The sequence below is a fragment of the Sinocyclocheilus grahami genome, unplaced genomic scaffold (genome assembly GCF_001515645.1).
Source record: "Sinocyclocheilus grahami isolate Dianchi unplaced genomic scaffold, SAMN03320097.WGS_v1.1 scaffold442.1, whole genome shotgun sequence".
In the NCBI taxonomy this organism is placed as follows: Eukaryota; Metazoa; Chordata; class Actinopteri; order Cypriniformes; family Cyprinidae; genus Sinocyclocheilus; species Sinocyclocheilus grahami.
The window spans coordinates 2,132,204-2,146,782 of record NW_015505621.1 but is presented as its reverse complement, the minus strand read 5'-3'; the positions used below and the strand labels follow the sequence as shown (position 1 = coordinate 2,146,782).

Sequence of the window (14,579 nt, the reverse complement as noted above, 5' to 3'; positions counted from 1 at the left end):
TGTCATAATTTAAACTTTGTCATAATTGTGACTTTTTATGCCATTTTGATTTACTATTTGATTTATAGTTTCATTATTTTATTCATATTTTGATCATCTCCATAGGTGGTGAAGCTGAAGGACGTCTTCCCCCACGGCACAGGCTTTGTGCTGGTGTTTGAGGACATGTTGTCAGATCTGTCAGAAGTCATTCAGAATTCCCAGCGTCCTCTCACTGCATCCCAGGTCAAAGGTTACATGATGATGCTTCTGAAAGGAGTGGCTTTATGCCACGAGAACTCCATCATGCACCGGGTGAGACTGTGTTCCTGATGCCATTACATTTGTCCTTCACTGTGATCTGTCCTATATATGTGCTTCACATGTGTTTGTGTGTAGGATCTGAAGCCTGCAAACCTTCTAATCAGCTCGACGGGTCAGCTGAAGATCACTGACTTCGGTCTGGCCAGGCTCTTTTCCAATGAAGGAGATCGTCTGTACAGTCACCAGGTGGCCACCAGGTGATCATTTACTAGAGCTTGGTCCTAACAGTGAGTTTCAGCTACAACATAGATCATATGTGACCCTGGAGCACAAAAGCAGTCTTAAGTCGCTGGGGTATATTTGTAGCAATAGCCAACAATACATTGTATGGGTCAAAATTATCGATTTTTCTTTTATGCCAAAAATCAGTAGGATGTTAAGTAAAGATCATGTGTGAATTTCCTACCGTAAATATATCAAAACTTAATTATTGATTAGTAATATGCATTGCTAAGCACTTCATTTGGACAGCCACAGGCTCAGCACCCGCCTACTTCCACTCACTACTACGAATTTACATCTCCTTCAGAAGTCTGAGATCCGCTAGTGAGCGACGCCTCGTGGTGCCATCACAGAGAGGCTCAAAATCACTTTCCAGAACATTCTCGTTCACCACTCCTGGCTGGTGGAACGATCTTCCCACCCCTATCCGGAATGCTGAATCCCTGACAATTTTCAAGCGACAGCTGAAAACTCATCTCTTTCGAAGCTACTTGACTTCATCATAAAAAAAAAAAAAAAAATTATTCCTTCTCTTTCTAGCTTGTACTTATTTGAACAATGTCTAAGAACTTGGTATTACAACCACTTCTTGTGTCTGTTTGCCTCTCTAAGAAGAATCGCTTTATGTATCCCCCAATTGTAAGTCACTTTGGATAAAAGCGTCTGCTAAATGACTAAATGTAAATGTAAAATGTAACTTTAAAGGTGATTTTCTCAATATTTTTTTTTTTGCACCCTCAGATTCCAGATTTTCAAATAGTTGTATCTCGGCCAAATGTTGTCCTATCCTAACACATCAATGGAAAGCTTATTTATTCATTGTTGTATAAATCTCAATAAAAAAAAAAAAAGACCCTTATGACTGGTTTTGTGGTCCAGGGTCACATATGACTAAAAAGATTTGTTGTGCTGTGTTTCAGATGGTACAGAGCGCCAGAACTTTTGTATGGTGCCCAGAAATATGATGAAGGAGTTGATCTCTGGTAAGAAATTGTGGAATCATTTTTTCCAGTCACCAACTTTTTTAATGTAATATTTCAGTGTTTATTATAAATGAACTATCAACTATCAGTTTTATCTATTTCTGTCCATTTTACAATGAATTATAATTTCTCTAAGAATTATCCAATGTATTATGGAATTACTGAGTCTTTTTTTGGCAATTATTTCAGATGAATTGTACCAAAATAATTAAATCAAACTAAATTGTGTCAGATTTCATAATATTATGAGTACAAATCGTATTCAAATTAGCATCAAGGCAAATATTTAGGTATTTGCTAGTAGTTCAGTTTGTGAACTTTCTCTTTCCTCAAGTGTCCACTAGATGGCAGTAGTGCCTATTCTACGCTCAGCAGGTGTCTCTGTGTGTCTCTTCTGGCTTGTTTCAGGGCAGTGGGCTGTATTTTTGGGGAGCTGTTGAACAACTCTCCACTTTTCCCCGGGGAGAATGACATTGAGCAGTTGTGCTGTGTGTTACGAGTGCTGGGAACTCCCAACCACAAAGTTTGGCCAGTGAGCTCTCATTTACATTCGCTATGCCTGTTCATCGTTAAGTTTAGATTAGAGCAACATGACACACAATGGGTGAACTGTGTGTGAATGTTTTGCCAGTGATGATTCAATCTAGGAAATAACGGAACTACCAGACTACAATAAGATCACATTTAAAGAAAACCCCCCCATTCCTTTGGAGGAGATCATGCCTGACACGTCACCGCAAGCTGTGGACCTGCTGAAGAAGTTCCTCGTCTATCCGTCCAAACAGAGGATCAGTGCTAGACAGGTGCACATTTGAAGTTCTGTGCAGGTTCATTCAGTCATGTACATCGAAAGAGACTCATAATGCCCCGTCTCTCTCCTCAGGCTTTGCTCCATCCGTATTTCTTCACAGACCCTCTCCCGGCTCATCACTCAGAGCTGCCCATCCCTCAGTGTGGAGGAAAGCACTCCAGACAGCGCATGCAACCCCCTTATGAATTCACAGTGGATCGACCTTTACACGAGAGCTTGGTGGACCCCAGTCTGATCCAGAGACATGCGCGGAGCTGTTTATGACAGCGGTATGAGCAGAAATGTAGGGCTTTGTACTTTGTTTCACACATTCAGTCATACACATTTATTTCATTTTTTAAGGACAATGAAAAAAGAAATAACATGTTTAAATTATATGTTATACAGGAATAGGCTATATAATGTTTCAATTTTGCTGAATATACATTTAGTGAACATGTCTAGCTTTATTTTTCTGTTATATGTGTTTAAATTTCATAAAATATTTTCAAGAAATTATCGATTATTAATAATCAATACGCAAAAAGTCAAAACATTTGTCACAATTATGATTTTTTTTTGTCATTATGATTTACCAAAGCATGATTTGTCATTTCTTGATGATGAAATTAAATAAAATAAATGTGCAAATAATTTATTATAATGCTCTATTATACAGGTTATATAGTGTTTCCGTTTTGCTGAGTATACTTTTAGTAAACTTTCAAATGGCCTAGATTTACTTTTTTGTGATAGGTGTTTAAATTTCTAATAAAGATTTTTTTAAAGGAATAATCAATTATGGGATGAAAATTATGACATACTAAGACATTGTCATAATTATGACAAAAAGTCAAAACATTTGTCATAATTTTGGCTTATAATGATTTAACAAAGCATGATTTGTCATTTGTTGATAATGAAAAAATAAATAAAATATTCAGATAATTTTTTATAATGCTCTATTATACAGGAATATATATATATATATATATATAGTTATTTAATGTTTCAGTTTTGGTGATCATAGTTTTAGTGAACTTTCAAACGGCATGTCTAACTGTATTTGTATATACATATTTCCGTTTCGATTTACATGCTATAAGTTACAGTACACATGCTAGAGGAGTAGCCTATTTGACTTGATATCATCTCAAGCTGTTTTACTTACTCCGCTTCAGAGGAATTGTAAAATGAGAAAGGAAAAAAAAAATTCTTCCTTTTTCCTCAACAACCATTAACCTTATCGTCTCACACCAGCCGGTGTAAATTAACTGGTTTGGGTTTTATTCAGTTAGGCGCAGCTTTATATGGTGACGGATGTACCAGAACAGGTTTGGTCATGTAGTTTAGTGCCAACACTCTTCAGAGCACCATGTTTTTGCATCGCCAGGTAACTAGTTTTAAATCATACACTACCGTTCAAACATTTGGGGTCAAGTTAGATTTTTTTCAAAGAAATTAATACTTCTATTCAGCAGGGATGCATTAAATTGATCAAAAGTGACAGTGAAGACATTTATAATGTTACAAAGATTTCTATTTCAGATAAATGCTGTTCTTTGGATGTATCCACAAAATATGAAACGGCACAACTCTTTTCAACATAATTATAAGAATAAGATAATAATAAGAAATGTTTCTTGAGCAGCAAATCAGCATATTAGAATGATTTCTGAAGAATCGTGTGACACTGGAGACTGGAGGAATGATGCTGAAAACTCAGCTTTTTCATTACGGGAATAAATTACATTCTAAAATATATTCAAATAGAAAACAGCCGTTTTAAATCGTAACAACATTTAACTATTTTTCTGCTTTTACTGTATTTATGATCAAATGTAGCCTTGGTGAGCATAAGAGACTTCGGTCACACTTTATTTGAAGGTGTTTTTGTTACAGTCTAATTATACATTTAAGTGCTGAGTAATATTATAATTAACTACATGTAGGCCTACTTACTATATGGTTAGGGTTTGGCTTGCATGTAATTATGCATAATTTATTGTTAAGTTACTATACAATAGTAAGTACATGTAACGTGTAACAAGGACACCTTCAAATAAAGTGTTACCGAGACTTCTTTCAAAACAGTAAAAAGATCTTACCAGCTTAAAACTTCTGAGCATTAGTGTACATCCCGTTATATAGTTCATAATAATAGGGAAACATTCTACCTTTCAAATGATCGTTACATTGTTGAAAAGCTGTGAAGGAAACTAGTCTTATCACTGAACATGCAAACAACTAGTTTCTATTAATAGTGCGTGAAGCAGTTCTGCCCTTGTTTTATAGCTCAGATTATTTACTTAATTACTGAATTACTTTTTTTCATTTCACTTAATTACTTTAACCACTAACTCAGTCATAGTGGTGAATCATTTCACACAACCTGAAAGGTGGAGGCAAATACTGTTAACTACATGTAGGCCTACTTACTATATGGTTAGGGTTTGGCTTGCATGTAATTATGCATAATTTATTGTTAAGTTACTATACAATAGTAAGTACATGTAACGTGTAACAAGGACACCTTCAAATAAAGTGTTACCGAGACTTCTTTCAAAACAGTAAAAAGATCTTACCAGCTTAAAACTTCTGAGCATTAGTGTACATCCCCTGTTATATAGTTCATAATAATAGGGAAACATTCTACCTTTCAAATGATCGTTACATTGTTGAAAAGCTGTGAAGGAAACTAGTCTTATCACTGAACATGCAAACAACTAGTTTCTATTAATAGTGCGTGAAGCAGTTTTGCCCTTGTTTTATAGCTCAGATTATTTACTTAATTACTGAATTACTTTTTTTCATTTCACTTAATTACTTTAACCACTAACTCAGTCATAGTGGTGAATCATTTCACACAACCTGAAAGGTGGAGGCAAATACTGTAACTTCAATCAATCTTCAGTTAACATAGACGTGATATTGCAGTTAGGGCACATAAACGCCAAACCAGGATTTTTGTTCTGTTGTATTCTGTTAAAAATGTCATACTTTAAATTTTTTTAGCTGAATGACACACTCTAACACAGCATCATTCACCGCTCTAATTTCCCTTCTGACTGAGCAAACAATGGGAAAGAAAACGGTACGTTTTGATTAACAAATGACTTTCACAGCCCTGCTCTGTGTGCATGTGGTCAGGCTGGATGTCTTTAGAATGATTGCAGCATTTGTCTCTATTTGCATTAGTGCGATCCGCTCAACTGCCCTCTTGTGTTACATATTAACCTGCGCTTTGCATCTATCATTGGCTCCACTTTCCCTTTTGTTCCATCAGTGGTTTTGGCTTTTATCAAGATTTTTTTATAATTCATCAAATTTATAGCAAGTTTAGTTAAAGGGATAGTTCACACCAAAATAAATACTGTTATTTACTAATATCTTATTGCTAGTGAGTAAATGATGGCAGAATGCATATAATAATTTATCTATATTGTATTTTATATATATATATATATATATATAATAAAGAAAAAAATTGAGAATTTACTCAAATGTATATTTGATTCAACTTCCACATAGAAACCTTTCTGTGTGTTTTAGCTGATCTGAGTATTTGATTTTGGTCATTTTACTCTTTGCATATTTGTAATTCTCATTTGCAGTGCAGACTGATGTGGGATATTTCCAGACTTTTTTGTGCATTTGTACTCATGAGGCACCACTTTTGCTGAAGCTGACCTGTCTTTGGCTCCGCCCACTGTCCCCACATGTCTAACCTCAATCACCCACAATGCCAGAGCACAGAAACCTTCACACATAAAGTTCTGCCCCATCAGCGGCGCTCATCTTCATCGCAGACACCTGTCCTGAAGACTGAAGAGATAAGCTCAGGTATGCCACTTTGCAATCAGATCTACATTACCATATCTACAGCTGCATTAGCAAAGCAAACAATGCAAGTGATGCTTATCATGTTTTTAGAGTCATTTGATTCTAAATGTCATTTCTGTTAAATGAACAGGTGAGACTGTCATTGCTGTTGTGATTTGTCATGCACTTTGCTATGTGAAAGTATGGATTTTGTGAGAATATGATTTTAAAATGTAAATATGGTCTAGTGCACATATAATAAATGTTATTGCGATTGATTTCCAAAGATATAATCTTTTTCTGAAATGTATTTCTATGTGGTCTCTTACAACTTTTAACTGAAGATATTCTATTGCAGTTATTGAAACAAATAATAGTTTAGACTGTAACAAAAAAATCCTCATTGCACTACACTTTAACATGCTACTGCAGAATATATATATATATATAAATGTGTGTGTAAAAAGTTCCTGACAGACATGGAGACCTCCGTTGAACAGGCTCGCTGGGTTTCCTCCTCCATGGTATCATCAGAGGTGATGCCCTCTTACCCGACTGACTCCAGTTATATGGTCCACACTGAAGAGGGTTTGATGTTCCCCTGCAGTGATGCCGATTACAGCAGCCTGCCCTCTTTGTTCAGCAGCCCGATCCATGGCTGTCCATCTGGAGCTTTTCAAAACAGCCCAGGTACAGGACACAGCACACTGTATTATGGCAGTATCACATGGTACTTTGATATACACTACCTACCATTCATCCAATCGCTGTGAGATTTTTAAATGCTTTTGAAAGAGAAACAACTTATTCTCACCATATTTAAAAAGAAACAGTAATATTGTGAAATATAATTTCAATTTAAAATCACTATTTTCCGTTGCATTTTGAAATGCAATTTATTCCTGTGATGCAAAGCTGAATTTTCAGCATCATTCCTCCAGTCTTCAGTGTCACATGATCCTTCAGAAATCATTCTGATATGCTGATTTGCTGTTTTAGAATAGAAAGTTAGAAAATACAGCATTTATTTTAAATAGAAATCTGTTGTAACATTATAAATGGCTTTACTGTAATTTTTGATGAATTTAATGCATTCTTCGTGGATAGAAGTATTAATTTATCTAAATACGTTTACATCATACTTTAAGAACTATGCCATAATATTAGCATGTCCAAAATGTACTGTGCTGCCCTATGAAGTAAAAAGCCAATAAATAATATAACAAAGACCCTCTAGTACAGAGAAAATATATGTAAGCCAAACCTTGTACTTCAGTATTTAAAAGGTCATTTACAATGCATTACTGTCATTTTGATGCACCTAGATGCTAAGCTAAAAATCAGTATCTTAAAACTTGGTTTTAAAGTTGTTTGACATCTTCAGCAATGGTTATATTTCAAATGTATGGCTAAAGGCTGTGTTTTGTCTTTTCACAAGGACAAATGACTAACTGTGACCAGTTACACTAAAAAGAATGTCGTTGGCGGTTTTAAGTAAACGTTGAATTAAAAAAAGTGATTAATTTGTCTCCAGAAACTTGATTTCAGTTCCTTGAAATCAAGTGCCTAACTGAATAAAACCCAAACCAGTTCATTTACACCGGCTGGTGTGAGACGATAAGGTTAATGGTTGTTGAAGAAAAAGGAAGAATAATTTTTTTTCCATTCTCATTTTACAATTCCTCTGAAGCGGAGTAAGTAAAACAGCTTGAGATGATATCAAGTCAAATAGGCTACTCCTCTAGCACGTGTACTGTAACTTATAGCATGTAAATCGAAACGGAAATATGTATATACAAATACAGTTAGACATGCCGTTTTTTCCTTGAGCTTTCCTTCCTCTCTCCCTCAGTATATCCTGTTTACTCCTCTCCATTCCTCGGAAACCTGTCCTGGCTGGAAAGTTCTAACAGCCCCGCTCTAACCAACCTCTTCCCATCATCCCCATCATCCTGGCACAGCAGTGCGTTTTCTAAGACGTCCTCGTCATCCTTCCACGGCTCCACGGCTCTCTCCTCTGCCAGACCGCCTCGTTCTACCCTTCACTCCCCTATCCAGCACCAAAAGGAGACCTTTGGTGTGCAGGAGAGCGTGAAAGGAGAGAGGCTGAGTCCTCCTGGAGGTGGGGAGGCGTTTGGCGGTGTGTTTCCCCCCTCAGTGAGTGACTCTTTAAAAACACACTCGCAGTCACTGCCCCACTACAGTCCCTACGGGAGCTTCACGCAAGACTACAACGGTTCACTTCTCTACACACCCTCGTCCTTCTCACCCAAATTATGCAGCAAGATGACATTCTCTCCTTTAGGTGAGGAAGCATCATAACGGGCAGATAATGTGGGGTGGTGCTGGAGTTGTGGGTAAAAACACTGCAAAAAGCAATTTTCTTATTCTCTATTTTTGTCTTGTTTTCCAGTACAAATATATTACGTTTTGTTTTCGGATAAAATGAGCAAAAATGAACTGGCTTTTTTGCTAAAAATGGGAAAAAAATGTCTGCCAATGTGGTCAGAAAGAGAATCTTGTTTTCTTTTGGATTAAGTGTATTTTTCATCTTTCTGACCAGATTGGCAGAATTTCGTTTTTTGTTTTAAGCCAAAACTTCTTTTTTTTTTTCAGAAAATGACTTAATATTTTATGTCATTTTCCTTCTCAATTAAATGTATCATTGTTTAAGAATGTTTAGATATTTGTACTAGAAAAAACAAAAATACAATATTTTTTCTGCAGTAAAGTTAAACAGTTCTAGAGTCAAACCTTTCATGATGTGATCCATTTACTTAGAGCCATACTGTTTTTTTTATTCCGTTTTTGTTAAATTTTTTATAATATCCAAACAAACATATTTCCATCCCAACATTTATAATAATTAAATATAATAATAATAAACTCAAAAATGTGAAGTCATGTTAATTTAAAATGACTCAAATCTGTTTTATACCTTTATAATATACTGACAACCACCATAACAATACAGATGGTAATGAGAAAGCTACAAAATCAGAGTTCATCACAAGTAGCTTTTCTACAAGCTGAGGTAAATACTAACACATATGACACTAAAATAATGCACTAAATATTAATTAACATAAGATGTAGCTTAAAACCCTAATGTATATAACTGGCAATAAAAACTAAGATGAATGAATCAATGAAAAATGTGAGCTGTCACACGGAATTCTGGGAATGTCAATTTACAGTTTTTAACTGTAAACTACAAGATGACTTATTCTTTTCACTTCCAAAAATTGTACATTTAACAGTTGTTTACTGTAAAATTACATGAAATGTCCCTTTAGATACAGTTTCACAGTATAGCTTAAGGGAACTTACTGTTAACCAAGTAACAGGTTTTTACCCTAGTATTTTTCCTGCCAAAATTGCGATGATTTTTTACAGAGTACAATCTTAAAGTTAAATATTCAGTGGTTCTTTGCAGTACCTTTGATGAGCACTTTCATGTTACTCTGAAGGTTTTTCAGATCAGCACTTTGGTTTCTGAAATGTATAAAAATCACCAGCACATAAATGGTTTTCTAAAAAAACTAAAGAATAAAAGGTATCGTAGGACATCAGTCTTTAAACATTCAAATTGAAATCTTAAAGATATTTTTGAGTGTGTGTTTCTGATCAAGCTGGGCAGTGACGTGTAAAATACAGAGTTCTGGTATGAAACTCTAGATGGCGCAGTCCGATAGGTCTAACTCAATCTGACCTAATGACATCATTATCACATGGCACAGCTGATTGGTTTTCTCCTGTATCAGTAGCCTATGAGCTCACTGGTCAATATTCAAAGACCTGGCTTTTGTTTGCTGAAGCAATTTGCAGCGCACTTCAGAAACCCTCCACCTTCCCCAGCTCCACCTGTATAGATGTTACTCTGAAGGTTTTTCAGATCAGCACTTTGGTTTCTGAAATGTATAAAAATCACCAGCACATAAATGGTTTTCTAAAAAAACTAAAGAATAAAAGGTATCGTAGGACATCAGTCTTTAAACATTCAAATTGAAATCTTAAAGATATTTTTGAGTGTGTGTTTCTGATCAAGCTGGGCAGTGACGTGTAAAATACAGAGTTCTGGTATGAAACTCTAGATGGCGCAGTCCGATAGGTCTAACTCAATCTGACCTAATGACATCATTATCACATGGCACAGCTGATTGGTTTTCTCCTGTATCAGTAGCCTATGAGCTCACTGGTCAATATTCAAAGACCTGGCTTTTGTTTGCTGAAGCAATTTGCAGCGCACTTCAGAAACCCTCCACCTTCCCCAGCTCCACCTGTATAGATCTGCTACGAGGTGATTCATGTATGCTATGGGGGTTATTCATATGCGTATATGTGCAGCAGCAGAATTTCCTACATACTCACAGCAGCATCTTGTGGATGTATTGGCAGTAGCAAGTCTCGGTACACTGCTGTGTAGCAGATCTATTCCACCAAGACCAAATACATTAACATTGTCATGTACATTACCATGACAATCCCTCCGAGAGTTGTCATGACAGAACATTATTTCTGATCTTTTGTGGTGGCAGAGCCGCGTGAGTGTGTGAACTGTGGGTCCACTGCAACCCCTCTGTGGCGGCGTGATGGAACGGGACATTACCTCTGCAATGCCTGCGGACTGTACCACAAGATGAACGGACAGAACAGACCCCTCATCCGGCCAAAAAAGAGACTGGTACACCTCTCCCATACTCGCTATACTGATAAAGAGAACAAACTTTTAAAAAAAGACTGCATTTATTCCATCAAAAATACTATAAAACTGAAATATTATTACAATTTAATATAATAGAAAATTATTTTATCTGTAATTTATTCCTGGGATGCAAAGCTGAATTTTCAGCATCATTATAGTCTTCATTGTCACATGATCCTGCAGAAATCATTCTAATATGCTTATTTGCCGCTACTTATACGTTGAAAACTGTTGCGCTGCTTAATGTTTTTGTGGAAAACATGATACATTTGGATTCTTTGATGAATAGAAAGTTCAATAGAACAGCATATAGTTCAAATATATTAACAATTTGCAGCATTATAAATGTCTTTGCTGTTGCTTTTGATCAGTTTAAAATGTCCTTGCTGAATAAAAGTATTAATTCTGACACCAACATTTTAAACACTAGTCTATATAGGATCTATAGACTTTCTACTATATGATATTTCTCTTTCTGTAGGTCATCAGTAAGCGAACAGGAACTCAGTGTGCGAACTGTCAGACCAGCACCACCACGCTGTGGAGACGCAACGCCAGCGGAGAGCCCGTGTGTAACGCTTGCGGACTCTATTTCAAGCTTCACAATGTGAGCAACTTCACTTATTTCACATGACTTTTTTACTAAAACGTAAAACGAGTGTCTTGTTAATATAAAAAGTTGTGTCACTCAAGACTTAGCACTGCAAGAGTGGGAATTGCGGCACACACACTCCATCCAGCACTACATTTTTGCCCGCATTTGTGCTGTTACCTGATTTGCATGAATTCCTTGTATGAATTGCGTGCAAAAAAAAAAAAAAAAAGAAGTAAATAGTAAATTCCTTCTTGTAGCTCTTTCAAAACATTTTGACATATCTAACATGTCAGCTTCTGACGTACACAACACCATAAGGGAGTTTTTCCAACCAGTTTTTCATTATTCATGCAATTCCATTTGGCCAGAAATTCGGTGTTCTGTGTCTAATACTTCAATACTTCTCATCAGGTGAACAGACCGCTGACTATGAAAAAGGAAGGCATTCAGACACGTAACCGTAAAGTGTCCAGCAAGAACAGGAAAGGGAAAAGGTTTAGCGCCACAGAGGAGAATCTGTATTTTTCAAAGAATCCTGCGTCTGATCAGCATTTCGACTTGTATTCTCAGAGTCCAGGAGCTCTGGGCGTCTACAGCCACTCTTCCCATTCACTGCCGCCCACCGCTGCCTTCCACAGCCACACCAGCCTGCCCTACCCATACCACCCACAAGCTGCCATCTTACCCAGCGTGGTGTGATGGAAACTGGACAGAAGACTGAGTTCATGGAAAGCTGGAAAAAGTTGTACAAAACACTCACAACTGCCCAGCCATGTGTTCACATACTCAGCAAAAACATACTTGAAAGCTTAACCAATGCGGATGCATGAAAAAACATGTTGCCCTAAAAATATTTGGATGCTTAAAGGGTTAGTTCACCCAAAAATTAAAATTAGCCCATAAATTACTCACCCTCAAGTCATCCTAGGTGTATATGACTTTCTTTTTTCAGACGAATCCAGTCGGAGTTATATAAAAAATTGTCTTTGATCTTTCAAGCTGTTTAATGCCACTCAGCGGGTGTTGCATGCATCAGTTCAAAAGAAGTTAAATAAAAAGTGCCCATCCATAAAAAAGTGTCTCACATGGCTCCGGGGGGTGAACAAAGGCCTCCTGTAGCGAATCGATGCGTTTTTGTAAGAAAAATAACCATATTCAAAACTTAATAATCACTTTAATGTAGCTTGCGCCAACAGTCCTACACGGAAGCAGCTCCGGGCTGATGACGTATGAGGTCGGCTTTGCGCATGCGCCGCTCAGAAGTGACGCACGCGGAAGCGCAGGGAGAGATCAAAACAAAACACCGGTCACTTATTAGAAATACAAAATGAGGATTTGTAAAGAAGAATGTCAGAGGATTTCGATATAAGCCAAGAGGAGACTGGTTTTCCTTTGCTAAAGTAAGGAAACTTTGCTTTCTTTGCTCCTGTTAACAAACGTTGGCGCATGCGCAATGCTGACCTCATACGTCATCAGCCCAGAGCTGCTTCCGTGTACAACTGTTGGCGCAAGCTAGATTAAAGTGATTATTACATTTTGAATATGGATATTTTTCTTACAAAAACGCATCGATTCGCTTACCGGAGGCCTACGACCCCCCCGGAGCCGTGTGAGACATTTTTATGGATGGGCGCTTTTTATTTAACTTCTTTTGGACTGATGCATGCAACACCCGCTGAGTGGTATTAAACAGCTTGAAAGATCAAAGACAATTTTTGACATAACTCCGACTGGATTCGTCTGAAAGAAGAAAGTCATATACACCTAGGATGCCTCGGGGGTGAGTCATTTATGGGCTAATTTTCATTTTTGGGTGAACTAACCCTTTAAGGCACACATAATAGCTGAATGTCAATGCATTGTATGCAAAAACATCAAATCATGTGTATTTATTTTATAGAAAGAAAGAACAAATACACTTTTCAAGTTTGTTTGATTTGAAAAGCTTGAAAGATGACAAATATTACAACACTTTTTTTTGAAGCATTAGTGTAACATGTCCGTACTTGTAAAACTAAAAAAAAAAAAAAAAAAAAGTTTGGGGTCAGTAAGATATGTATTTTTAAAGAAATTAAAACTTCTGTTCAGCAAGGATGCAATAAATTGCTCAAAAGCGACAGTAAAGACATTTATAATGTTCGAGAATTTTAAATAAAAGCTGTTCTTTTGAACTGTTTATCAAAGAATCCTGAAAAAAATGTCTACAAAAATATAAGGCAGCAAAACTGTTTCAGCATTGATAATAATTAGAAATGTTTCTTGAGCATCCAATCAGCATATTAGAAGGATTTCTGAAGGATCATGTGACACTGGAGTGATGATTCTGAAAATTCAGCTTTGCATCATGGAAATAAATGACAATATATTCAAATAGAAAACTTATTTTAAATAGTAATAATATTTTACATGATTATTGTTTTTACAGTATTTCTGATCAAATATATGCAGCCTTGGTGAGCATAAGAGACTTCTTTCAAGAACCAACCCCAAACTTTTAAATGGTAGTGTATATATAGACTACCTTTACTTTTTTGTGTTTGTAATGTTTGTAACACTTTTCTTTTTGGGATTTGTAAGCCGTTTTTAAAGTGTTGTATAGAAAATGAATGCAGTTTACAAATAAACATTTATGTAAAGCATCTTTTTCTTTTTGCATTTGCTGTAAATCTTGACAATAGAAACAAGAGGAGCATGAAGACTCGCTTGAATGCTGTTTGAATTCAAAACGGTCTCTATATCAAAGTGGCGAGGCTCCTTAATGTAACTGCATCGTAACAGACGTTTGCTATTGTGGTTTTGCTTTTTCTATGGCTCCATTGTGAGCTCTGCAGTCTGCATGAATTAGCTTGTGGTGGGAGTTCGACAGTTACGATGTGCCATGACAGCACATATGCAAATCCAGCACTTTCCATAGCACAACGGAGCAGGTCAAGTGCTGCTCCAAAATCATAGTGGATCAGTGATGTCAAAATTCGTAAATCATATGAGCTGTTTCACTGCCAATTAGTTCAGACAGGAGAAACATTTCTTCAACAGTATTTGCTTATCATGGGAGACACATCATCTATGATCTATCATCTTCAACAGTCTGAAACACATTGTAGTTTAGTTTTGCAAATCACAGGCAAATTTATAGATGTTCCACTTTCTTATTTATGT

General features: G+C 36.5%; 2 protein-coding genes across 2 annotated transcripts in view; both read left to right on the top strand.

Annotated features, from left to right (window-relative positions):
- The window catches only part of LOC107552213 (cyclin-dependent kinase 20-like), a 5,334-nt gene extending 2,712 nt beyond the window's left edge, over window positions 1-2,622 (top strand). The window contains exons 5-8 of the mRNA XM_016234062.1: window positions 1,446-1,508; window positions 1,917-2,040; window positions 2,156-2,311; window positions 2,392-2,622. Of these exons, the coding sequence (XP_016089548.1) occupies window positions 1,446-1,508; window positions 1,917-2,040; window positions 2,156-2,311; window positions 2,392-2,583 (535 nt within the window). The 3' untranslated portion in view covers window positions 2,584-2,622. The remainder of the gene's footprint in view (window positions 1-1,445; window positions 1,509-1,916; window positions 2,041-2,155; window positions 2,312-2,391) is intronic.
- A 3,395-nt stretch (window positions 2,623-6,017) lies between these two features.
- Window positions 6,018-12,119, top strand: LOC107552162 (GATA-binding factor 1-A-like). Its single transcript, XM_016233990.1, has 7 exons — window positions 6,018-6,141; window positions 6,272-6,321; window positions 6,588-6,810; window positions 7,973-8,425; window positions 10,659-10,804; window positions 11,307-11,432; window positions 11,832-12,119. Exons 1-7 carry the CDS (start codon window positions 6,018-6,020, stop codon window positions 12,117-12,119), a joined length of 1,410 nt encoding a protein of 469 aa, XP_016089476.1.
- Window positions 12,120-14,579: the final 2,460 nt, after the last annotated feature.